Genomic DNA, 23,325 nt, shown 5'->3' on the forward strand with positions numbered 1-23,325 from the left:
TGACCTCATGTGTGGTTTCTTTTTTTCCTCTCCCTCCCCTCCCTGTCCTTAATTCTAGCAAACCCCGCTCAGAGGCTAAGCATAAGCTGGATGAACAATCTCTCCCCGTCTTACAGCCCTGCCCTGTGTCTGACCAAGCAGAGGAGGGAATTTTGCAGCCTCTAAAAGGGAGGAAAGAAGAAAACTCTGCCCAGGGAGCAGAGGCAGACGCAGCCAGCACGCTCCACTTTGCGAGCGAGGGCTGGAGATGCCGCGTCACGGCTGAAAGCACCGACAGCCTCCGAGCACTGCAGCCCTGGGACTGAGCCACCAGTCCCACATCCAGGGCAAGGAAGTGCCTTTGGCTGCTGCCTACAGCCAGGGGGGATGCTGGATTTCAGCTGCTGCAGGTCCCCTTTGGCTCTGGGGAGGAAGGGTTTCGGCTGAGCTGTGGCAGAGGCGCTGCCCAGCCCGGGGTGCTGCGGAGCCTGGCTCTGAATTATTCAGCGTCCACACAGCGTGGCCTCCTTCTCTCACTTTAAAATGAGCAGACAGAGCAAAGCAGGCAAAGAGAGTGGGTTAAAGCGGGTTAAAGCAGGTCAAAGCCTCACCACTGCTGCTCTGGGTCCTGCCTGAGCAGAGCAAGAGCTCCGGGAGCTGCAGCTCTCCTCCCTCCTGCTCCGATGGGGGCAAGGGGATGGGGCAGCTCCAGGGCACGGCCTCAGCACCCAGCCTAGGGGGGTTTGGGAGCCCCAGGGGAGTGGGTGCAAGGATGGAAGGGACTGTCACACCCCTTGTTTTCCCTGAAGTTTGGGATGAGGTGGAGGGTGGTGCTTGGCTCCAGTGTTTGACCCTGTGAGTCAGGGACCAGTCACAGTGGGGACACCAGCCCTGGGTGGCCACCACCTGATCCCCGAGGTGGCCTGAGGCAGCCTCGACCGACCCCCTCCACGTGTGGCACATCCTTGCTCCTGGCAGGAGCCAAGCAGACATTTTGGGGTGCTTCTGGCTCCCAGTGCAGGAGGGTGAGACCTGTTCACCATTAATTTGGCTCCAGCTACAAATCCTCCGCCCCACAGAGGGGCCTGGCCTTGCTGAGGCACGGGTGTGTGCAGGAGGCAGATCCTCCACACACACTGCTCCCTTGCTGCTGGGGAGGGCTGGGAGCCCAGCACCAGCTCCTGGGACAGCCCAGCTGCCTCCTGCCCAGTGGGATGGGGACAGGGAGGGATGTCCCCCAGCCAGGTGTGATAGAGCACTGCTTTTCCCAGGGGAGAAGAGCACTTCCTAATTGGTGCAAACTTCCTAATTGGTGTAAACTTCCTAATTGGTGTAAACAAGGAAAATTAAGTCAAGAGGAAACAGAAGCAGGTGCTCACCTTGCCTGCCTGTGCCTGGGTCACTGATTTTTCTCACTGCTAGGCCCTTTGCCACTGTGCAAAAGTTTTGTTATCCGAAGGATCAATTTTACCAGGGAATTGCTTTCTGAATTCGACCTTTGAGGATCATCAATCTAAGCAGGGAACTGTGACCCCAGCAGGCTGACCCCGCAGCACAGCACTTTTCAGCCCAATCAATCAGGCTGCATTATTTAATGGTGAGCAGCTGAGCACCCTCAGCCAGCCCCGTTTTGGGCAGAGGCTTCTGCATCCTGGCCTTCCTGCAGCTCAGGCTCAGTGGATCAGCTTCAACCCTTTCCTCAGGCTCCTGTGCCTCCTCCTCTGGGCCCACAGCCCAAGGACACGCCGATGGTCTGTGCCTGCCTTTCCCCAGCCAAGACTCAGCTGGTGGAGACTGGAGTAAATGGCATTAGCCCAGTCCCCTGGGTGGGAGCTGCTCCTCCTGCTCGCTCTGCTCATCCTCCTCGGCGCCCAGCCATGGCAGGAAGGAGAGGATGAAGGGAAAGGTTAGGAGCTACTTAGCAATGAGGCTTAAAAATCAGCAGCGGGGCAGACACCTGCTCTGTGTCCTGCAGAAGGGAGCTGTGGCCCTGCTCCAGCCCCAGGGCTGCTCCAGCAAAGTGCTGGTTGCAATATGGTCTCTCTGGCTCTGGAGGAGATCTGGGAGTGTTTCTCCTCTCTGGCTCGTGGGTCAAGGCTGTGCTGACTGTGCTGTTTCTCAGTGGGCATTCAGAGGCTGTGTAGGGTCGGCAGTGGTGGGGAGCAGGACCCGCAGCACCCTCAGGCACCAGGGACACCCACCCTGCACCAGGCTGGCAGGAGGTCACAGCACTGCACTTGGCAATCAACAAAAACTGGCTCGCACTGTGCCCAGCAGGAGGGGTCGCAGCAATGTGTCCCCCAGGATGTTCCAGCTTGCACAAAGGGGTATTTATGGGTTTATTTTAGTGTAGGACATCCAGCTTTCCTCAGAGTGGTGCACTGTGGTTCTGATGCTGCCAATGCCTCCACCAGGGAACATCACGGAGCTTGGAACACCAAGGAAAGTTTACAGGAAAGTGTCATTTTTTTTTCCTTTCTTCTTTTCTTTGTGTGTGTGTGTTTTTTTTGTTTGTTTGTTTGTTTGTTTTTGTTTTTTGGTTTTTTTTTTTTTTTTTTTTTTTTTTGGTTGTGGGTTTTTTTTTTTTTTTCAGCCATAAAGAACACTTTTCTGCAATTCTCCATGTCAGCATCCTGGAGGTCACAGCAGTGAGCTGCTGGAGAGGTGTCTGGTGCCAAGCCCACGTGTGAGGGAAGGAGATGGCCACACACAGGAAGGGGGTGAGTGCAGCAAACCTGCAGCAAACCTCCCTCTGTGCTGGGAGTGGGAAAACAGCCTCTTTCCCTGAGCTTTCATTAATAATGACTTTTGAAGTAATTTTAAAAAGCCATCCCAGCCCTTTGTTTTCCTTCCAAGGATTCTCATTTGTTTTAAAAATCCCTTTTCTGCCCTCAACCCCACTTGCAGAGCAGGGAAGTGAGGCAGAGAAAGGCAAAGAGCATCTCCTCATCCCTCTCCCTTCCTGCAGGGATGGGGCAGCTTTGGGGTGCTGCACCCCCTGAGGCCCGATGCAGGAGGAACTGCTGGGTGGGGACCTAGAGAGCTGCTCCATCTCCTCGTGCCTCTTGCCCAGCGCCCATGAGACAGCACTGACTGCCCTGAGCTCCTTAAAAAAGCCCGGACATGGAGCAGCAGAAGGCCACCACCTCCCCTGCACGCTCCTCTCCACGAGGATGCTCTGCATGGCCATAGGGATGCTCTGGAGAGCTGGTCCCATCCTGCTGGGTTCCGAGCCATCACTCTCCTGCCTTTCCCCTCCTGGGCTCGTCTTTGCCGCCCTGCTCCCTTTCTGCTGCTGCTGGTGGCGGGGAGAGGCAGCTCGGGAGAGCCGCTAATGACTGCCGGCCGGAGGAAGGCTTCTCAGAGCTTTCCCCTGAATTGTTTGCTCTCACTGTAATTGATGAGCCTTTAATGAGTCTCACGGGACGATGTGTTTGAAGGGAGCTCTTTCCTCGCCGTCCCCAAGGAAAAGGATGTTTCAACTGATCTGGGCTCTCGGGGAAACATGAATAACTCTTCCCCATCTCTCTATTGTCATCCCCAGCGCTGCTCGCAGCACGCTCCGCTCCGGCAGCTGCCTGGCCATCACTTACCCACTTCTACCTGCTCCTTTGCAACTGTTTTGGCAGCTCAGCAAAAGCAGGGAGCAAATCTTTTGGGCAAAGCATAACGGGTGCTGAGCTTGGATTGTTTCTGGCCCATCTGTGCGTGTGGAAGCAGGTAAATATAGCTGCTAATGGCTGGGCCATGGAGGAAGCACAGTCCCTTTGTGGAGAGCATTTATATCAGGGTTTGCCTTGCTGGGAGGTCGCTCTGGCAGGGGTTTGCTGTTGCCAGTCCTGGAGCAGGGCTCAAGGGATGAAGAAGGCAATGGTGGCTCATCCCAGGAGCAGGGCTGGGAGCTTCCCCAAGCCTGTGTCCACAGGCTGAAGGAGAGGGAAAGCCATTTTAACGTGTTGTTTTTTTCAGCTTGAACCAGGGTGAGAAGCTTCTGGCTTTCACTACTTTGTGCAGAGCCAAAGAACTGAAAAAAACCCTGAGTTAGGTCAGAGGGTTGTGAGTGGGGTGTTTTCCTTGTGGGTTTTTACTTTTGGTTGTGTGGTAGGGACGGGTGAGTCCTCCCAGCAGGAAGGAACCCTCCTCGCTGCCCTCCGAAATGATTTGAGGTTTGGGTTACAAATATGAGACAGTTTAAAAGATGCCAAAGTGGAGAGCACGCTAGCTGGCTGCTCCCATCCGAGAGGCTATTTATTTTAAATAAGTTGACACTCACCAGCTGTCAAGATCCTGCTGACTGGTGGAACATTATTTATATTCAAAGCTGTCTTAAAAAGCAAACACAAAACCAAACTTCCCCATTAGGGGGTCGGCCAGCAGAAGGGAGGAAGGGTGAAGAGGACATCACGTGGATATGTGAACATAAATATTTGCAGAGTAATGTGTATAAATGCTCTTGGTTTTTCTCCTGGAATGCAATAATGCCTGCAATTGAGTTCATTGGCCAAATTGAATTTGGGCTCCTGTAGAAGTCTCTTTATATTAAGTGCTTTAACATACATCACCTTCTCAGTCTATCGATGAAATTCTATTATCCGCTCAGAGCCGGACACAGCTCGGCAACAAAATCGGAGGGGGAATAAAACCCTTCACAAACCGAAGCCAGGAGCAGGTAATAGGACCTTGGGCATCTGTCTCTGGCTATCGACAAAGTGTCAGCAGTGCCTGGGGGAGGGAGGAGCTCTCCGGGTTTCTCGCTCACTCCCTCCCTCCCGCTCAGAGTTTCCTCCCCACCTTGCTGCAGTGGGAGTAGAAACCTTTGCAGGACTCCAGCAAACAGTTGCTGCACATTAACTTAATTTAACTATATGACCAAGAGCAAGGTTTTGCTCAAACTCAAGTTAATTCCAGCCTGGAGGAATGCCAGGGAAGCTCAGCCATCCAGCTCTGGGGGCTGCCCAGCATGGAGGCGAGGACGGGCCGAGGAACACGGCGCTCTGCTGGCACAGACTTGGCTGTCCTTGACACGAGGATGCTGCTGCCTCCTGGGACCCGAGTTCTGTCTGCCAGGAGCTGCAGGGGAAGGAGCAGGGACGGGCACAGGCGGTGCTTGTCCTGGTTTTTGTGGTCATCCCAAAGCTGCCAAGTGTGGGCAGCAGCTGGCTGAGGGCAGCGGGGGCGTTGGGCTTGTTCTTGGGGGATGTTTGGGTGAGCCCGTGGCTATTTTGGAGTGATGCCCCAGCACTGGGACTGGGCAAGCTCAGCTGGGGAAGCCCCTGCTCTCACAGATCAGTCACCCCAGGTCCTGCCTGTTCCCCTTTGGTGCAGGTCCCACCCTGCTCCGCAGGGAGAGATGTTCACCAGCCACCGCACAGAATCTGAGACCCTCAACACGAGACTCTTCCACAGACCAAAGCTTTTCTCCAATTTAAAGACAGCTTTGCTGGAGAAGTCAAGATCAGTTGGAAGGTCTCCCACAACAGAGCCAGAAGAAGGAATGTCCATCCAGGGCAAAGCAGCTCAGGGGCAGCGGGGATGTGCTTTGTGCTGGCACCCCTGGTTCGAGCTGAGCTACAGCCACAGGGGAAGTGCACTGAGCTGCCTTCATTGAGACAAGGAGGCAGTGACCAGGAATTCATTCATCTTTAGCAGCAATGCAGCATCAGTCATCTCCACATCTCAAAACTCACCACAAATGCAGAAAAATACATCCCCTGCATGTGGGTACCACTGACCATTTCCAGCTCCTTTTATTGCAGGAGGTGCTTTTGGGGGTGGCCTTGGTCCTCCAGGTCTGGAGTGCCTGATCCTGGCTGTTGGCACCAGGATAACAGGCTGGCCAAAGCTGTTCTGCTCCACCAGCACAAACTCTCCAAGTCATGTGGAGAGAAAATCCTCCTGGAGAGCATCCATGCATGAGACTGCACTGAGAATGCACCAGGGAAAGGAGCAGGGGAGTGCAAAGGGTCTTTCCCTTCAATTTTTTAGCGTAAGGAAAGCCTAAGAAGAGCAATTGGTGAAGTGAGGAAAGGAAATGCCACTTCAAAACTAGAAACCTCGTCTTGTTGGTGCCTCTTTGGCCTGAGCACAGCCCGAGAGGAGGCTCTGTTCCATGGAGCTGCTCAGTGATGAGGGATGTTCCCTTCTCCTGCCTTCCTCCAGGGACTGCTCATCACCAGCAGGATGGACAGACAGACAGACAATGCATGCACTGGGACAGGGCAGGACAGAGGGGAGAAATCCTAATAACCAGCCTAAAATTGATTCACTTCTGCTCAATCTGATTTCTCCTAACTGGATCCACATGTCCTGGCCACGGCACATTAACTTCAATTACAGCTTATTAATGTCTCCGTGATGGAGCGTGCCCTGCTGAGCACGGCAGTGACTGACGTTCTGAGGGGGAGGAAATTACTCCAGAGAGACCCAGTGTGCAATGGGAGCAGAACCAGTGGCTCTCTCCACAGCCCTGTCAGCCAGGGAAAGCTCATTCACCCGTGCCTGAGCTCACTGCTGCACCGAGGAGAAAATTAAGCAGTGAATAGAGAGATCTGTGGGGAAAAGTCCTTCCACTTCCCTTCCCCACCCTGCCTGGCACACACACAACACACAGACCAAGGGCTTGCTTGTGTCTATTCCTGTCCTGACCCTTCTGCATCTCCAGTTACTCTGCAGATCAATAGGGACAGGATGGAAGAAGAAAGGAGGGGAAAAAATAAGAAAAGAAAAAGATACCAAGAAGACAGAGAGTAAAAATAAACTGTCAGCCATGAACAGAGAGATGGACCTGGCTGAGGCTGTGGGAGGAGGAGATGCAGAGGAGACCCTGAGGGAGCAGCCCACTGTCCCAACACCCAGGAATGAAGCAGTGGCCCCCAGGATTCACCAGATCCTCTGGCCTCCAGGACAAGAGAAGGCAGAAAACTCTTTCCCCTTGTTCCCCATATCCTTTGTTCTCTTCCTGCTTTCCCCAAAAGCTCTGGGAGATCGTGGTGAGGGGTTTTCCTTGGTGTGAAGCTGAGGCATGAAGGATGGGGGCCAGGAGTACGTGGACTGAGGGGATCACAGAAAGCTCTCTGAACCCACCAGGTAAGGCTGCAGCACAAGAAACCGCCTGGGCTCCCGGTCTGCTCTGAGGGCAGGGTGTTTTGCTCTTCCCTTGACCATGAACCCCAGCTGGAAATGAGCTGCCAAGTGCCTCATCACCCTGAGGGCGCTGCCAAAATCCCGGTGTGGTACAGGGACACAGGCAATGCCACACACTGAGGGCACACACTGTGGCCAGGCACAGCTCCTTCAGCCTCTCGGGGCTGCTCACTCTGCTCTCCAGGTGGAATTTTCTGGCTGCGTTTTGCCCTTGACGCCTCATTTCTTCACAATCACCTTCCCTCTTGTTTCCTTGCCTCCTGTAGTGGATCCCTAACACCACCCCAGTTTTATCTAGGCACTTTCCTGCTGTTCCTCCACCATGTCCTGGAAGAGGCAGTGTGTGTCCATCCCCATCCCTGCCCACCCTTCCTCCCCCCTTCTCTGCACCGTGCTCCTGTCAGGCTCACATTGATTTCTCCTCTCTTCCTCTCAATAACCCATCCCTTGTTGAGCCATACACTAGATTTAATTTGGTTTTAGTCCCTGCACTGTAACTGGCTTTGCTTACAGCTGGAATTAGATTGCTTTTCAGTGCAAAAACCAGCTTGCTGGGACTGGAATAATCACAGGAGCACAGTTAATTCACAGGGAGCTTCTCCATCTTACACACCACTTATCCACAGCTCCTCAGCTGCTCACCTTCCCTGCCCTGAACCCATGGGGGATGGAAAAGTCAGCACAGGACAGGCACTGACCTCTTCCCCGTCCAGGATGAGTGTCCCTCTCTCCTGGGAGCCAGCCCAGCAAGCTGGAGCAGTGCAAAGCTGCATCTTACTGTAGCTCAGAACTCGGAGTTTGGGCTGATAAAAGCAGATTTCAGCGTTTTCCCTGTTCCCGGCCAAGGAAAAGCCCTGTCCTGCCGGCGGCGCTGCAGGATGCGCTCAGGGTGTGCTCAGGAGGATGCGGTCGGGCAGTTTTTGGGGAGCGGAGCCAGGAGCGGAGCGGCGGAGCCGGAGCCGCTGCGCTGCAGCAGCCGCGGGCAGGCGGCCACGCCGGCACCGCGCCAGCGCCGGGAGAGGCCGGCAGGGATCAGCCAACAAACCCCAACCTGTCTCGTCTTGGCCCCGGCTAAAAAGCAGCATTGCAGCGTCCACGGGGCGTTCGCAGCCCGGCCATCCCCGCCTCCAGCTGCCCTCGGGGTGGCTGTGGAATTTTGGATGTCTCGTAGAGGTTGTGACTCCTCCAGCCCTGGGTGTGTTTGAAAGGGCTTTTCCTCGCCTTCCCTAGCTGCCTCTTTTCACAGAATTTTTAGGGATTTTCTGTCTTGAACCAACCTCTGTTACTATTAAATGGTATTAAATTTGGCCAGTGAATTCAAAAGCTGATGGGGGGCTGGGGAGGGGGGAGGAGGACAACTGAGAGCAAGGAGCTGGTTTGGGGAGACTCCCACCAGCAGGGCCTCAAGTCCAAAGTACTGAAGCAACAAATCCTGCCCAAGGCAGGCAGGAAAGGTAAGTGGCTCAGAGGAGGAAGGTGTTCATGGGACACCAAGGGTATTTTAACCCAAAATGCCCCCAAACCAGTTGAGTGCTACAGCTGCTCATCCCAGACAGGCACCACACCGTGAGAAAGACCCTCACTGCTGCCTCCTGCCTGCCCTGGCGGGTGGAAAGGGCTCTCCCATCCCTCACTGCAGCTTCCTTCCCCTTGGAGCCTGTTCAAAGCCAGCCTCGGTGGCACCTGCAAACATTTCTACTTGCAAGTCTCAGAAGCAAACCGTTTGGAACCGATACAAACGGCTCCTCTGTCGCTGTGGTGATGCTTGTTAGCATGGGGTGGGTGATGGGGAGATTTTTCCCCTCTCGCCTGTAAGTCTCGCACAAGCTGGATGGGAAATCAGCCATCTCGGCACTTTTCCACCTTACTTTGCTTTTTCAGTTGATGTCATAATGTAACATATGGCATCGTATAGAGAGCTGAAAAACAAAACCCAGGAGAAACAATCCCCCTCCTGCTTCCTCTGCCCCAGATGTGTCAGGGGATTTACCCTTACCCGAAAATCCATCTGCCAGGGCTGGGGCTGCTCAGGGTGTGCAGGACTGACTGGGGATGACCTACCCTGCTTGTACTGGCAGGGAGCTGGAGTTCAGTGGGGTGAGCTTCATTCCACGCCCCATATCTGCCAGCATCACCCCTGAGACATCTGGGCAAAGGCTGGCTGTGTTTGCACAGCCGGGACAGGGGACTGGAGGGAGCTCAGACCCTGAGTGCCCGTCCAAGCCGTGTCCCAGCTCCCCCAGCAGCAGCTGCGGGAGGACACAGCCTTGGAGGTGCCCCAGCCATTCCCTGCAAGGACACATCTGCTGCCCTGCCTGAGGAGAAGGGGTGTGAGAGGGAGAAATGGTTATCTCTTGGTCGGCAGAAACGCTGATGGCTCAGTTTTCCAGCAAGAACCCTCTTCTCATCCCTCCGAGCAGAGACGCCCAAAGAAACCCAGCAGCCGTTACCTGCCGGTGACTTCGATGTTGGAGACGGCGTAGAAGTACTTGTACAAGTTCTCCCTCTGCACGTAGGTGCCCCCCAGGGCGGGCCTCAGCAGCCTCATGCGCAGGTCGGTCACGGTGAAGAAGTCCTTGAGCCCTTTGGCGCTCTCCAGCCGGGTGTACAAGTTGTCCATGTTCTTGAGGTCGGGGCCAGCGAAGATGGCGAAGCGGTCCCGCACCTCAAAGCGGACGGTCTTCTCTTTTTTGGAGCCCGCCCAGCGGGAATACTCCTCGGTGCAGAGGACCCTGTTGGCACTGGTGGTGGAGAGGTCCCGGACCCTCCGTGCTGGCATGCTGAAGGCCTCCATGCAGTCGTCTGCGTAATACTGGTACGGGTGCCAAGTCCTCCCGTTGTCCAGAGACTTCTCCAGCATCATGATGGTGGGGCGCCCGTACTCGAAGGTGATCACGATGTCATCGGTGAGCTCGATGCTCTTGTTCCAGGACAGGGTGATGTTGGCCAGCAGCGGCTCCGGGTACCGGCGCCACGTCACGCTCTGCCAGTAGGTTGCCAGCCCCTCGTCCTCGCTGTCGAACATCAGCTTGGGCGGGTGGGCCAGGTCGGGGTTGGAGGCGTCGCACTCGTCGCTGCACAGGTACGGGTTCTCCTGGAACAACAACAACGGTCACCAGAGGGGAAAGCAAAGCCTGGGCACGGCGTGGGCACGCGGGTTGGGCTGCTTGTGTCAAGCCTTAAGTGCTGGGCTGAGCTGGAGGGTGCCGGGGGCCTGGCTCTGGAGGACGCTGTTTCTGAGAGCGAATTTAAGGCAGAAAGATGCGGCTTTGCCTCAGCTGTAAGAACGGCTGAGCTGTTTCCTTTGAAAGGCCCTTTGGGAAAGGGCTTTTCAATTTGGCACGGGGCGATTTTCATAGAAAGCTCCTTCCCTGAGATGGTCTCTGAGAAACCTGGGTTAAGCTTGGCTGATTTACAAGCCTACAGTAGAAAGCTGTGCTCATCCCTGCTGCCTTGGAGGAACTGAATGGCTAAAACCCTCCAAGCACACCCCTGCCTCCCATGGCTCCTGATTCAGAAAAGGCTGGGACACACCATCCCCCCAGTGCCTCTGAGCACAGCTAGAGGAGAGAAACCCAATTTCTCCAGCTCCAAGCTGGGACAGAAGTGAGCAGTAGCAGAGAGAGCAGAGATTTATGCTCCTGCCCAGAGGGAATGGGGTGGGAAGGCTGGCTCATCCCATCCAGGTGACAGTCTCCACTGCCTCCAGGCCTGAGCAGTGGGAGAGAACATCCAGCCATCCCGTTCTGCCCACAGGTGCCAGTGCACAGCCAGGCTGGTGTGTTTTGCAGGGACAGAAGATCTCTTTAACCTCCACTCCCACACGTGCTGAGCTGCTCTAGGACACAGTGTCAAGGTCACACACCACATGTTGAAGTTTTAGGGGTGGGCAGCTGTGCCAAGGATTTTATTGCTCACTCATATGTTTGTTGAAGCCCAGCATCACTGCCCTGCAGCCTCTGCCTGCAGGAGTGAGCATGTGGGTCACCCCTGCCTTGGGGATGGGGTAGGGCTGTGTTCTACTGGGTACAGACCACAAAAAACTCTGCAACACACTGCAAATCTTTTTTTTGCATATGAAGCATCTCTTTGCTGTCACTTTGCCTCCCTTTCAGAATCAAAATCCAAAGGACTGGGGAGGGAGAGGGACTGGTATGACAGCGGGCTCTGCTGCTGTGGGACCCTGCTCAGGAAGGCAGAGGCACCTGGCAGAGGAGGAGGAGGAGGAGGAGGTGATAAAGCAGCTGGAGCTGCTCAGAGCTGCTGGCTGGAGGTGAGGAGGCTGCTGGGGTGTGAGGTCTGGCTCTCCTGAGCACAGCAGCTTTCAAGGTAAGGCCGAGCTGGGTGCTGTGCTTTGGTTTGTGGGTGCCCTGTGTGTGGTTGGGAGCCATGGGGAGGTGCTGTGTGTGATCAGAGTGTTCCTGCCTGGCCTGGGGGTTTCCTGCAGTGCAAGGGCTGTGCCAGGGTGTGGGGAGCTGATACTGGTACCTGGAGGCTCCAAAAAATGAGCTGCAGGGCTGGATCTGAGCAGGTTGGGTGTGTCTGTGGCTGCTGCAGGTGTGGGAAGAGGCCGCTCCTGTGTCCATGGCTGGCTTTGACCCAGGGAACTGCTGGAGTCTGAGTGCCTGTGAGCTGCTTTTAGGGTGCCCTGGGCACACCCAGACACAGCAGAGGAGGGGATCTGGCTGGTACAAGAGGATGCTCTCGGCTGCAAAGTGGGGCTGTGCTTTGAACCTGGAAACCTCTGAGTAACACAACGTGCTTTGGAAAATCTGGGCTTTGCCACCTCCAGCCAGGCAACCAAGAGTCTTGGAAACTACTTAGAGCTTCTCCACTCCATGTCTGTAAAATGGGCCTTTGGTGCCTCCTCAGAGCTCAGAGATGTGAACTGAAGGCAAGAAACTGTTTGCAAAGTCAGTGGAGGCCACAGCACCCAGGAGCCCTGAAAAACTCCTGAGGACACAAATAATTCTGTGTCTGCAGCAGCATGTGAGCAGCACAGTGTAAATAAGGCAGGAGGCTGCTCTGTCAGCACGGGGAAAACAAAGCAGTGAGTGGCTGCTCTGTAGGTGAGAGCCAGGCTCCTGTGCAGGGGAGGCAGCCCTGGGGACACGAGGGGACTCCTGTAAATACAGCACACGTTGTGTTTGTGTTGGTGTGCACGAGGCTGCCAGGGAAAGCAGCACAGGATAAAACAGGTCAAAACTCAAACTGTTTTCAACCCAGTCTTGCTCTGACACAGCCCTGCCTGGCAGTGAGGCTGCAAATGCTGTGCTGGGGTTTGTTCCTCTGTCACAGCCTTGGCCTGGGCCACGTGTGGCTTTTGCCACCTCTGTGTGTGCTGGAAGGAAGGGCTGGGGCTGGAGCTGCTGAGCCCACCCTGCAGCAGGGAGGTTACTCACAAAAGCGTGCTTGGGTTGATGTTTTAAAATCAAATAGCTGGGTTATTTGTTTGTTTGTTTGTTTGTAGCTGTGATAACTGAACAAGGCAAATCAGTGGAGTGTTCAGGCTTGCTTGGGTGGGTGAGGTCGAGGGGTGAGGGCACCCCACAACCCCCTCCAAGAGGGGGAGATGCCAGCTGGGCTGTGCTGGGGCTCTGAGCCACGCTGGGGGGCCCTCTCCTGCCACAACAAGCTGTTCTGGAGTAGGGATTAAAAAACCCTGAGATATTGACATATTTAATACGCTCCCCTGACTTGTCACGTTCAGAGGAATTGTTTACCTCTGCTAATGAGACACAGCTTCCTGCTGGGGGATGGAGCTGCCTCTCAGCACAGCTTTGCAGTGGTGGCTGAGGGAAAAGGCAGAAAAATCCCCCTCAGCTGAAGTGCTGGGGGCTCTGAGTGTGCTTCCTGTGCTGAGGCAACATATTGTGTTGCAGTATGGTCCTCCTGTCAATGTGGCCATACAGATGGCTTAATATGACAGTCCTGAAAAGACCATCCCAGAGGTCCATTCCTGCCACTTGTCTGAAGGAGGGTGCAGCAGGTGGAAAACTGGCTTGGGATGGCAGCAGGAAACTCTCTGACAAACCTGCCCTGCTGCTCAGTGGCTCTGTCTGAGCAGAGTCAGTGTCTCCGAGCTCTCTCCATGAGCCTTCCTTCCCTTGTGTGCAGCAGGCACAGCCCTTGAGCTGTGTGAGATGAATCTCACTGAGTATTTATTTGCCACTTGAGCTGTCCCCAGCATGGCCACAGTGGCCGCCTCCAGGGCTGCGGATGATGCTCCTGTCAATGCTTTCTCTGGAGTGGCCAAATTAAACAAACAAAGGGCTCTGTGATGAAACCACGAGAAGGAAACATTACCCAGACAAAAGGCTGGCCAGGATGGGAGGCGGGACAGATTTCCCTGGAGCAGTGAGGGAAGCAACCGAGTCTGATCAAGCATGATCCCCCTCCCCATGTCCCGTCTGGAGGAACAGGGCTGGCCAGGCACGTCCCTGGCAGGGTCAGGAGCAGGGAGAAGAGGAGTGAAAGCCCTTCCTGTCTGCCATATGCTCATCCCAAGGAATGGAGGTGCACGATCCCTGCTGGCTCCCGTGTATCCCAACCTGGCAGCGTGCTCAGTTCAGCAGGCAGCACCCCCAGAGATCTCTTTAACCACCCTGATGCTCTGGTGGGGGGGCAAATGGCTCAAGAGGTGCGTGGTTGTAACAGGGCAAACACAAAAATAACCTCCAAGTGACAAGGTGGGGGAGAGCCTCAAAAGCCACCGAGTGAGTCACATCACTACAGCTTCCTCTGCTAAAATGAAGTGTTCCTTTTTGGGGTTAGGTTTATTGAATTGTCCTTCCTCTGTGGGATGCTGGATGCCTTTTCTGCTGGGGGGGGGGAGTGGTTTGGAGTCAGCCAGGAGGGCAGGGGGGAGCGGAAACAGATGGCCACATTTTGGCTGCTCCCTTGGTCCTGGTCAGATCAGATATAGCACTATTGAAACAATTCCAGGTATTATTTTTGAATCTGGTTTCCTCCTCCAAGCCGTGTGTCCTCCAAAGAATCTGTCCAAAGTCTTGAGATATTTAAGTCTTCAATCTAAAAGTCAGGATGCATTAGCCAGGCAAACTTGGTCTCAGTGAGCTTAAAATAAACCAGTTCACTTTGAGTCTCATGCTATTAAATCAGTCGTGAGTGTCCTCACAGCAACTAGACATTGCAGGTTTCAGGCTCTCCAGCTCTTCTGGTTGTGTACTTTTTGGGGTTTTTGCAGCCTTGCTTAGCCCCAGCTCAGTCCAAAAGGGCAAATCTCCAGGGGACAAACTGTGAGAGCCTCGTTGAGGACACGGTGTCCTAAAAAATGGCATCATGGTAAGGTTGTGCCTCTGTGAGCCAAATCATGGAATGGTTTGGGTCGGAAGGGACCATTAAAGGTCATCTAGTCCAACCCCCTGCCATGGGCAAGGACAGCTTGAGCTAGGTCAGGCTGCTCAAAGCCCCATCCAACCTGACCTTGAACGTTTCCACAGATGAGACATCCATCACCTTTGAGGTTTTACCATGCCAGTATTTTATCACACTCTTTATAAAAGCTTTCTTCCCTACAGCTAATCTGAATCTGCTCTCTTTTAGTTTGAAGCCCTTATCCCTTGTCCTAACACTACAACAAGAGCCCTCCCCATCTTTCCTGTAGACCCTCTTCAGATGCTGGGGCTCTGAATCCTCCTTGCTGCTCTCAGTGCTCCATCCCCAGCCTGGAGTGATGCTGGGGGTTGCCCTGATCCAGGTGCCCTCAGGAGGTTCCCATGAGCCCAGTCCTTGAGCTGCAAATGTGTCCCAGCCCCGGTGCCTGCTGACCCAGCCCTTGGGTTTTGCCTCCTCTTGGTGCCTGGAGTCAGTTCTGGGTAGAAATGCTGCAAAAGGGACTTTCTGAAGGTGACAGCAGAGACTTGCTCCTTGAGGAGGAGGATTTCTTAAGAAACAAGATATTGGTCTGACAAAGCAGGATGACAGGAAACCAGCCACAACAAAAGGCCTCAGCTTTAAAAAGCCCAGATGTTTTTTAGGGCTCTTAATGAGCACAAAAGTTGTCTTTTTTTTTTTTTTTTTTTCTAGCAGATTATACCATTTTTAAGCCTCATAGCATAAAATTATATATTTTTGTAGGTGCAATTGCTTGATTAATCATTAGGCTGTTGAATATTTTAAACAAACTAGACATCTGTTGTGAATGGTGAAAGCTGCACAGAAATAAGATTGCAGCTTTTAGATCTCCATGCCAAAGAGAAGCTGGAAAGCAATTGCAACCACAAGCTGGACAGTGAAGAAAAATAATAATAATAATATTAAAGGGAAAAAAACCCAACAAGATTTGAGCAAGGAAAAATGAGTAGATGATGTTTGTACTGCTCAGCCAAGGATTCTCAATCACAGCTCACACCTGATATGATTTATTTAATGGTGTCTTGAGAACTGTCCTGGGCTTCCTTTGCTTTTGGGGATCTCTTCTGGTTATGGAATTGTGTTTAAGCCAAGGCCTCTGCCAAAACCCAGAGCAGCCCGGGACCAGTTGTTTTTAATTACAGTCTGCTAATAAGAGTAATGACAAGGTCTCATCAATTTGGATGAGTTTTGGAAAACAAAACTTTGTACTTTTTTTCAGTTGGAGGTGGGGAGTGGGAATCCTTGGTGCATTATAGGAAGATTTTTATTTAAGGGGAAAAAGTTAAAAGCATGTCTTCAGCACAAAGGTCAGTGCTGCTGTGTGGGTTTCTCCTGGGTACTTTCTTCTGGAGTGTTTTTTTCCCTCTAAGAACTGGCTCCCAAACCCAACCTCAGAGACCTCTCAGACCTTGGGTGTCTCCAGGCTCTCCTGCAAGTTCTGGCACTAGTTGGGACTGGGGGCTGTTTGATAGACCCCCAAAGAGTCTGCAGAGCCAGGAAAAGCAGGTGACAGCACAGGAACCTCCGTCCCTCTTTCTTGTGACCAAGGAAACCTTGGTCTGAACCTCCACCTCCACCCAGGAGGGGACAATTCCCTCTGTAGCCCCCACCCCATCCAGCTGTGATGTTTAAGGAGCTCTCAGGAGCATCCCAAGGCCCTTCTGCTTCCCTTGGGACACCCAAGGCCCATCTGCTTCCCTCAGGACACCTACGATGCTGCCTTTGAACTTCTGCTCAAAGGGCAGCAGAGGAGGTTTGCAAAGTCCCCGCGTTTCCTCGTGCTGCAACTGAGTCCTGAAATTGGTATCAAATTTCCTCCAAATCCTGCAAGAAACAAAGGGATCAGCAAAATCCCCATGTGCAGCTGATCCCTCCTGCCCTGCTCATGTCCCCGCTGTGGAGCGGTGCCACCGCAGGTGTCCTGCAGCCTCCCCTCCCCTGTCTGTCACAGGGAGGGCTGGTGGCCGTGGGACATGGGGGTCCCCAAGCTGCAGAGGGGACCACGGCCAGCCCACTCCATCCCTGCCTGTCCTGTGGATGTTCTGGAACACATTCCTCCCAAAGTTTTCTTTTCCCCTCTCCCCTCCCCTGTCCAGCACCACGTTGGATCCATTGGCTCCACAGGCTGCGGGGTGGAGCTGAAATGACCTTCCCAGCACGTTTCCTTTCCTGATTTACACTCGGCTGAGTGCCCCCAGCTCACGCTGAGATTGAGCTGCGGGGCTTCACTTCCCTTCCATCCCCTGCCCCGGCTTTCCTCACTGCCAGGGCTCCTCAGGGATCTCCGTTCCCTGCTGGCAGGGCTGTGGGTTTGCTCTGGTGCCGGTCAGCACAGGGAAATCACCCGCTGAGCAGGGAAGGTGCCTGACCCAGCTCCAGTGCCAACCGCCCTTAACCTCCCCAGTGGCACAGAGTTCAGCCTATTTTCTGCAACACAAATTTCTGACAAGGGTCACCCTGAGTGATGTGTGTTTTGGGAGACTTCCTTGGCTTTTCTTCCAAGAATCACTCCAGGACGTGATGCTGCTTCCCAAACAGAATTGCATTTACCCAGGAGAAAACACGCGCTCGTCCTAATGACATTTCAGGGTGTTTTCACTCTTGCTGCTCCTGATCTGAGGGTTCAACTGCTCTATCTGGATTTATGACAAGACAAGGTGATTTTATGACCAAAAAATAACATTTGTGAGTAATTAAATCTCATGCTTTAGGGCATAAACCGTAACCTGCCAGTGGCCAAGGTGGGAATCTAAGAGAGCTGGAAGTACTCTCTGACAATTAATTTTCACTCTACTCATGGGCTGGGAGGGATCAGAGGGGTGAAACAACTGTAATTAATTTACAGCGATTATTTCCAACAGCTGGCAAGTGGCATAACTCACTGCAGAGAGGACTGGGAGCACGGAGAGGGATCAGGAGAAATATGAGACCCCTCTTGTGCCAAAGAGCCCCACAAATCCCCTTCCCTGTGAGCCCAGGTGAAGGTCTGTGCCCTCCTCTGAGGAACATGGGAGGACATTGGGATCTGCCTGGCCAGGTCCACTCTTTTTGCACTGATTTCCCTGTCCCCCCAGGTGGGCCATGGGCTTTCCCCAGTGCACAGCTGTGACTTGAACCTGGAGAACATCTCAGGAACAGCTTTGGGATGAAGGGAGAGGTCCCAAATGGGCCCAGCACCACAGCATTGGACTGTGGAGACTCTGGGGAGTCTTTCTTCAAGATGCTATGTTTTCTGCTTTTTTTGTTGTTGTTTTTAAAATACCTCTTTGGCCAAGCTTTATATTTTAGATAAGACAGGAGCTGTCTCCTAAGGTAGAAGATGCAGTTTTCCCATGGGCTGCCTGAGCAGCTGCAGCCCAAGAACCACCTGGGAATGCTCCAGCAAAGCCTTCATCTGCACATCCTCCAGGCATCACTCTCCTCTTCCCAGAGCCCCTCCAAAGGGGCGTTTTGAGGTGGCCCATGTGGGTTGGAAGGTTCTGGCAAGGCACCCGGGTGTTGGTGAGGGATTATTTTGCAGCTTCACCTCTGCAGGGGAAGGGTGGGATGGGATGGGATGGGATGGGATGGGATGGGATGGGATGGGATGGGATGGGATGGGATGGGATGGGATGGGATAGGGTTTGAAGCTCAGGGAGGGCTGGTGAGGTGTTTTGCCCAGTCACGTGTCCTTCCCCTGCCCCCTCCCTCCCCCAGCCATCTGCAAGGGGCTCTTATTAAGGCAGAGACAGCAAAAGGGGAGAAAACCATCCTCACTAACAAGCTGTTTGCTGTTTATGAGCAGGTAAAGGCAGAGCTGGAATGAATTATTAATAGGGTGGAAATGGGGTCCCTCCACAGATCTGCTGCTAATTCTGGCTCAGCCGAATGTCACACCCTCCATCTCCTCCCCGAACGTGGTTTGGGGGATTGATTGCTCCTCCGCTTCCTTCCCCTTCCTGCCGGATCGAGGCTGTCCGAGCACAAGGTCACCCCTGGCCGGGGCGTTAGGACAGGCTTTGCCTGCGTGCGGGGTTCGGGAGAGCGTGAGTCAGCAGAACCAGCCCCGCTGGCTCCGGGTGAGACACCGGGGCGCACTCAGCGAGACATTTTGCTGGTTTGCCTCTTCCCTTTGGCCTGAAGCAGATACTCATTCACCGAGCAGCGCCGCTCGTTCAAGGCTCTCGGGCTCCCTTGGGCCCGTCTCTCCGCCAGAGAAGAGATTCAAGCCCTACTCGTGGCTGCTCTTCCCCTTCCCCCTCCAGCCTGCTCTGAATTCGAGAAGCATCTCGTTCGTATTTCATCCAGGCTCAGCACTGTGCCCTTCTCTCCACCAGCCCTGGGGAGACATCATCATGCCAGACAGGGTGGGTTGGTGGCAGGGCAATGTCCTGTCTCCAGATGGGAAAATTGAGGCAGGGAGGGAATTCAGGAGCAAGTCCGGGCTTCACAAGGCATTGAGAGCTTCACCTTTCTGAGGACTGAGCTCCCCCAGGCACCTGCAGCAGGGCAAAGTAGTGGCTCCCTCACCCAACCTTAACGTGAGGCTCAGGGAAATCTCTGCTCTCATCCCACGTCTGAGCTGGTCTTTGCACTGTGAATGACACAACCTCCGCAAAAGGGTGACATCCAGGCAGGAAGCACCCTTTCCACAAAGGGAGGATCCAGAGGGAGATGCAGCTTGTCATGCACAGGGGCTGACCCAAAGTCACCTGTCCACCCTGGCGACGCAGCCGGCACCGCTCCTGCCCCGACACAAATCCCCTCACGCCCACTCTGGCTGAGCCAGAAACAGAAAATCTGGTTACACGAGGAATTTCAAACTCCAGCCTGAAACCAGCCCAGCCCATGGGTGACCTCTCCAAGAAGGGCCCCAAGCATGCTGTCTGCTGAGTGGCCTGGAAGCAGCACTTCCATTTCCAAAGCCCAGGGAGGGTCTGGCAGCAGGTCTGGATCCCCTGCCCAGCACCCCGTCGATTTGGGGGCGGCACAAGGGTTAACGCCCGGAAAATTCCACTCCTAAGCAGATAATCTCATCTGTGCTGGGTGTACACACACATCACCCACAGCAGCCCGGCCTCCCGTGGAATCATTTTTGAGCAGCTCTTTCTTTGTGAACTGCTAATCCCCCGGTGAGCTGCTCTAACCCCATCCCTCCCGCCGCCCTGGGCTCACCTCCACCCCCACCTCCCTGCTGGGGCTGCACCCCTCAACCTCCCCCTTTGCCAGTGGGGGCTGTGGGGTGACCTGGAGCCCGGGATCATAGGCTGGGATCAGATAAACCAGACATCCCTCAGCTGGCAGCCGTGGGCATGCGTTCAAAAAGCGGCAGATTAATCCCATTGACTGCTTTTTAGCTTGTCTCCAAACTCAGACTTTCTGTACCGTGGACTTGCAAGCTTTGCTCTTCCCAGGGCACTTCCCTGAAGCTTGTTTACAAATTAAGCTGCTTGGATTCCGCCCCATCCCTTCCCTGCCGGATTATTTAGCCCTTGCATCTTGTTACAGAGATGTATTTGTGTCCGCAGCCCCTAGCAGCAGGAGCACAGCAGCAGTGACCTGTGTGCAGGGCTGCGAGTGCATTATTGATTCAGGACTAAGAAATTGCTTAGGAAGTAGGAAAAGTGTCCTGCTCTCTAAAAGCTTGTGCGCCTTGTAAGCTCAATACATGCAGCCTTTGCAGAGAGGCTCGCTACGCCGCTATTAATAATTTATTCTGTAAGAGAGGCCCTGATAGTTTGAATGGGGGAGGGCAGGACGCAGAGCCCGGAGGTGGGAAAGGGGAGGGAGTGGAGGCTCTGCTGTGCCTCTCAAATGGAGGTGCAGATGTTGCCAGAGCCTCTGTGGAGGGGGCACAGCTGGGTGATGGGTAGCCCTGTACCCACGCCAGCCTGTGATCAGGGCTCCTGTGTCTGTCTGCTGCATCAAAGGCTCTGCCTTTGCTGTTGTGGGAAAAGCATTTGGCTGCTTTACGCTCTGTGTCAGGGGAACAATTCAGCAGGTGCCTGTCGGGGGTTTGGATTGAGTTGTGTCAGCCCAAATCGTGTCCTGGCTGTCCCTGAGACCCCGACAGTGATCCTCTCCTTAGACAGGGCTCCCCAAACCTCCTGACTGGCAGCACTACAGAGCTGAAGCAGCTGACTCAGCCAGCAGATGGGGAGTTACAAACCCTTTGGCTGGAGTAGAAACCAGTTGAATCTGCGCTAATTCTCCCTTTGAGACGTGGAGGTGTCGAGGCAGGACTGGACACGGTGGTGGCAGCGTCCCCGTGGAGCTCAGCACCAGGGCCCCACTGCTCTGGGGTCTGCAGCATCTTGGCAGAGGCTGGAGTGGTGGCACCGTGCTGGAGCTGCTCCACGCAGGGGAGCAGAGGGAAAGCTGCTCCCGAGAGGCCCCTGCATGGGTGGGAGCCAGCGGGGATGAGACCCAGCCCGGCGACTCTGCAGCACTGAGCTCCTGGGCCAGCAGCCCCCTGTGGCTGGAGCCTGCCCGGGGACAGCTGACCAATGCAGAAACCCAGCCCTGAGCCAAAAGGCAGAGGTTCCCCCCAGCCTGGCTGCAGGTGGCACTGAGCAGATGTGCAGAGGCACCGGTGCCAAACGGGGCAGGGCAGTGGAGCAGGGCAGGAGCGGGGTCAGTGCTGCAATTGTCCCCTCTGGGTGTGCTGGTGGCCCTGCCTGGGAGAGGGAGGGCGAGTGGGAACCTCATGGGACATGTCTGAGGCTGCAGGGAATGGCTCATCTACCTGGGGTGAAGGCTGGAAGTCCAAATTGCTGTTTGCCAGGGCTTTGCAGGCAGTAGCTTCTCCCCAAAGGCATCTCCAGAATGGTCACCCAGCTGTGCTCTGTGGTTTGGGGAGGAAAAAGCCTCTTTGGGGTTTTCCAACACAGAAACCTGCGCTCTGTGTTGAGCTGCCTGAGTAACTAGGTCAGCCAAAGCTCCACAGCTCAAAAGGCTGATGGTAAAAGGGTGGTTTGGGATCTGAAACTAAGATCTGAAACTTAGAACTGGACTTTCACTCGGGGAAACCACAGCATGGTAGGATAGCACTTGTTCCCACTCAGGCAGGATTTTCTGTAGGGAGAAATCCTTTTAAAGTTTATTGGAAAATCATATCTATGCTATAGAATACAATGCAGATTTTAAAATAAATAAATAGGAAGGATTTCCCTGAATACCTTTGGCTTCAAAATTTGCCTGTGGAAAGCTGTGGTACCTGGAACTGCTCTATGAGTATAAGGGCTGCTGTAAGAACTGCTCTCCCAGCTCTGGCCACACTTGCCAGCAAGTCTTCAGTCCATTCTCTTCTGTTTTTCCCATCTGGACACTGTTCCCTTTGAAGAGCAAAGCTTTTCTTAAGAGTAGTTTACTCTTCCTGAATACTTCTAGGTAGGAGAAAACTTTCTGCTCACTGTACCAATTAAATCTACTTGACAGCTTCATTTTTATCACTGTGTCTTTTCCATCAGCAGTTGGAAATGATCCTTGTTAGGGGAGTAGCATCCCCACTTTACAACAAGATGAATCCCGAACTGGGCATTTAAGGAAATTGTTACAGGCTGTTGAGGGAAAATCCCGTTTGCTCAGCACTCTCTAATTTGAAGCTGAATTGTATTCTCTCATTTTTTTTCTGTGAAGCCTTTCCTTTTAAAACATCAGGATCCTGCTGCACTCTGAAGTAGCCTCAGTGGCAGGAGAAGAGCAGTGTGTAATTTGCTGAGCAGCTGATAATGTACAACCCAAGGGTCTGGCCCCAAGGGCAAGGAGCCACTGATCCTGACTTCAAACAATGTCCTCTGCAGCAACCCTGATGCTGAGGAGTGATTAAGGGTGGGAACAGAACCAAAAGGCTCCAGCTCTTTCTCCCACACTCAAAAGCAGTGCCACGACGGGTGCAAGGGGTGGATTGGGAGATCTTCCTCTGGGTGGAAATGGCAGCAAGTTGTCTTTTCCAGGCTTTCCTCAAAGGAGAGGGGAGCATTTTCCAGGTGTTAATTTAAGGGACTGGAGGCTTCCAGGGGGAAGAGGGGCTGTTAGCACTTTGCAGCTGTGAAAAGGAAGTCACATCTTTCCATCCCTACAGCCCTGCCAGGGGTGTACAGGTGATCTGACAGCACAGAGTGAATTTCTTGTGCTGCTGAATGTTGGCATAAAGGCAAAGTGATCATCCCCAGGGCCATACAGGCTCCACGATGAAGGGCAAAGGGGAGTTCCAACTCCCTCTGCTACAACCAAGGATGGGTTTGCCACCAGCAGTGGGTAGTGCTGATTTATTCAAGGAGGAGGGAGAATATCCGCTTTTCTTGGAAAGGATTTTCCATTGGACTTGTATACAGGCTCTGCTTAGCCCAAGGGGTGTTCTTGAACCCTAGGGCAGTCAAAAGGCTGAGAATAGCTTGTGCTTTGCCCCCTGGTTCTACTCAAAACAAGACAGAACTCTGGTGGGCTGGGAAAGGGCAGTGGGTCTCTGCTCAGGGTACCAAAAGGGATGAATCCATCCTTTAACCACCACAACATGCTGCACCCTTAAAAATGCTTTTGGAAGAGCATTGCTGAAGCAATTCTTTTTTCCTTCTTACTTTAAAAACTTTGGCTTTTCCCTTCTTATTTTAAAAACTTTTGGCTTTTAATCATCCCTAAATCCACAATCCCTTGTTTGCACCTAAACAGGTGTACAAAGATACAGATGAGAAGAGTTGTATGAAATGGGCTAAAAATGCAGGGAAAGGGGTTTCTTAGCCCAAAGGTTTGTCTGCTTTTTCCAATTTTAGCACCCAGTCCACAGGAGAAACAGTCCTTTAGTACAAGACTTATAACCACATGTCATTCAGAAAAGTTTAGCTAAGA

At 53.7% G+C, this 23,325-nt stretch overlaps 1 protein-coding gene and 1 long non-coding RNA gene across 3 annotated transcripts in view; one reads left to right on the forward strand and one right to left on the reverse strand.

The window, feature by feature from the left end:
- NTNG2 (netrin G2) overlaps positions 1–23,325 on the reverse strand; it is a 46,497-nt gene that overhangs the window by 15,508 nt on the left and 7,664 nt on the right. For both annotated transcript variants that reach the window (XM_053962378.1, XM_053962379.1), the window contains exon 3: positions 9,573–10,216. In XM_053962378.1, the coding sequence (XP_053818353.1) occupies positions 9,573–10,216 (644 nt within the window). The remainder of the gene's footprint in view (positions 1–9,572; positions 10,217–23,325) is intronic.
- LOC128798652 (uncharacterized) lies at positions 2,581–5,705 on the forward strand. The gene is made up of 3 exons (XR_008434497.1): positions 2,581–2,699; positions 3,524–3,699; positions 5,305–5,705. It is a non-coding gene; the product is annotated as an uncharacterized LOC128798652 (long non-coding RNA).

This window comes from Vidua chalybeata, chromosome 21 (genome assembly GCF_026979565.1).
Source record: "Vidua chalybeata isolate OUT-0048 chromosome 21, bVidCha1 merged haplotype, whole genome shotgun sequence".
In the NCBI taxonomy this organism is placed as follows: Eukaryota; Metazoa; Chordata; class Aves; order Passeriformes; family Viduidae; genus Vidua; species Vidua chalybeata.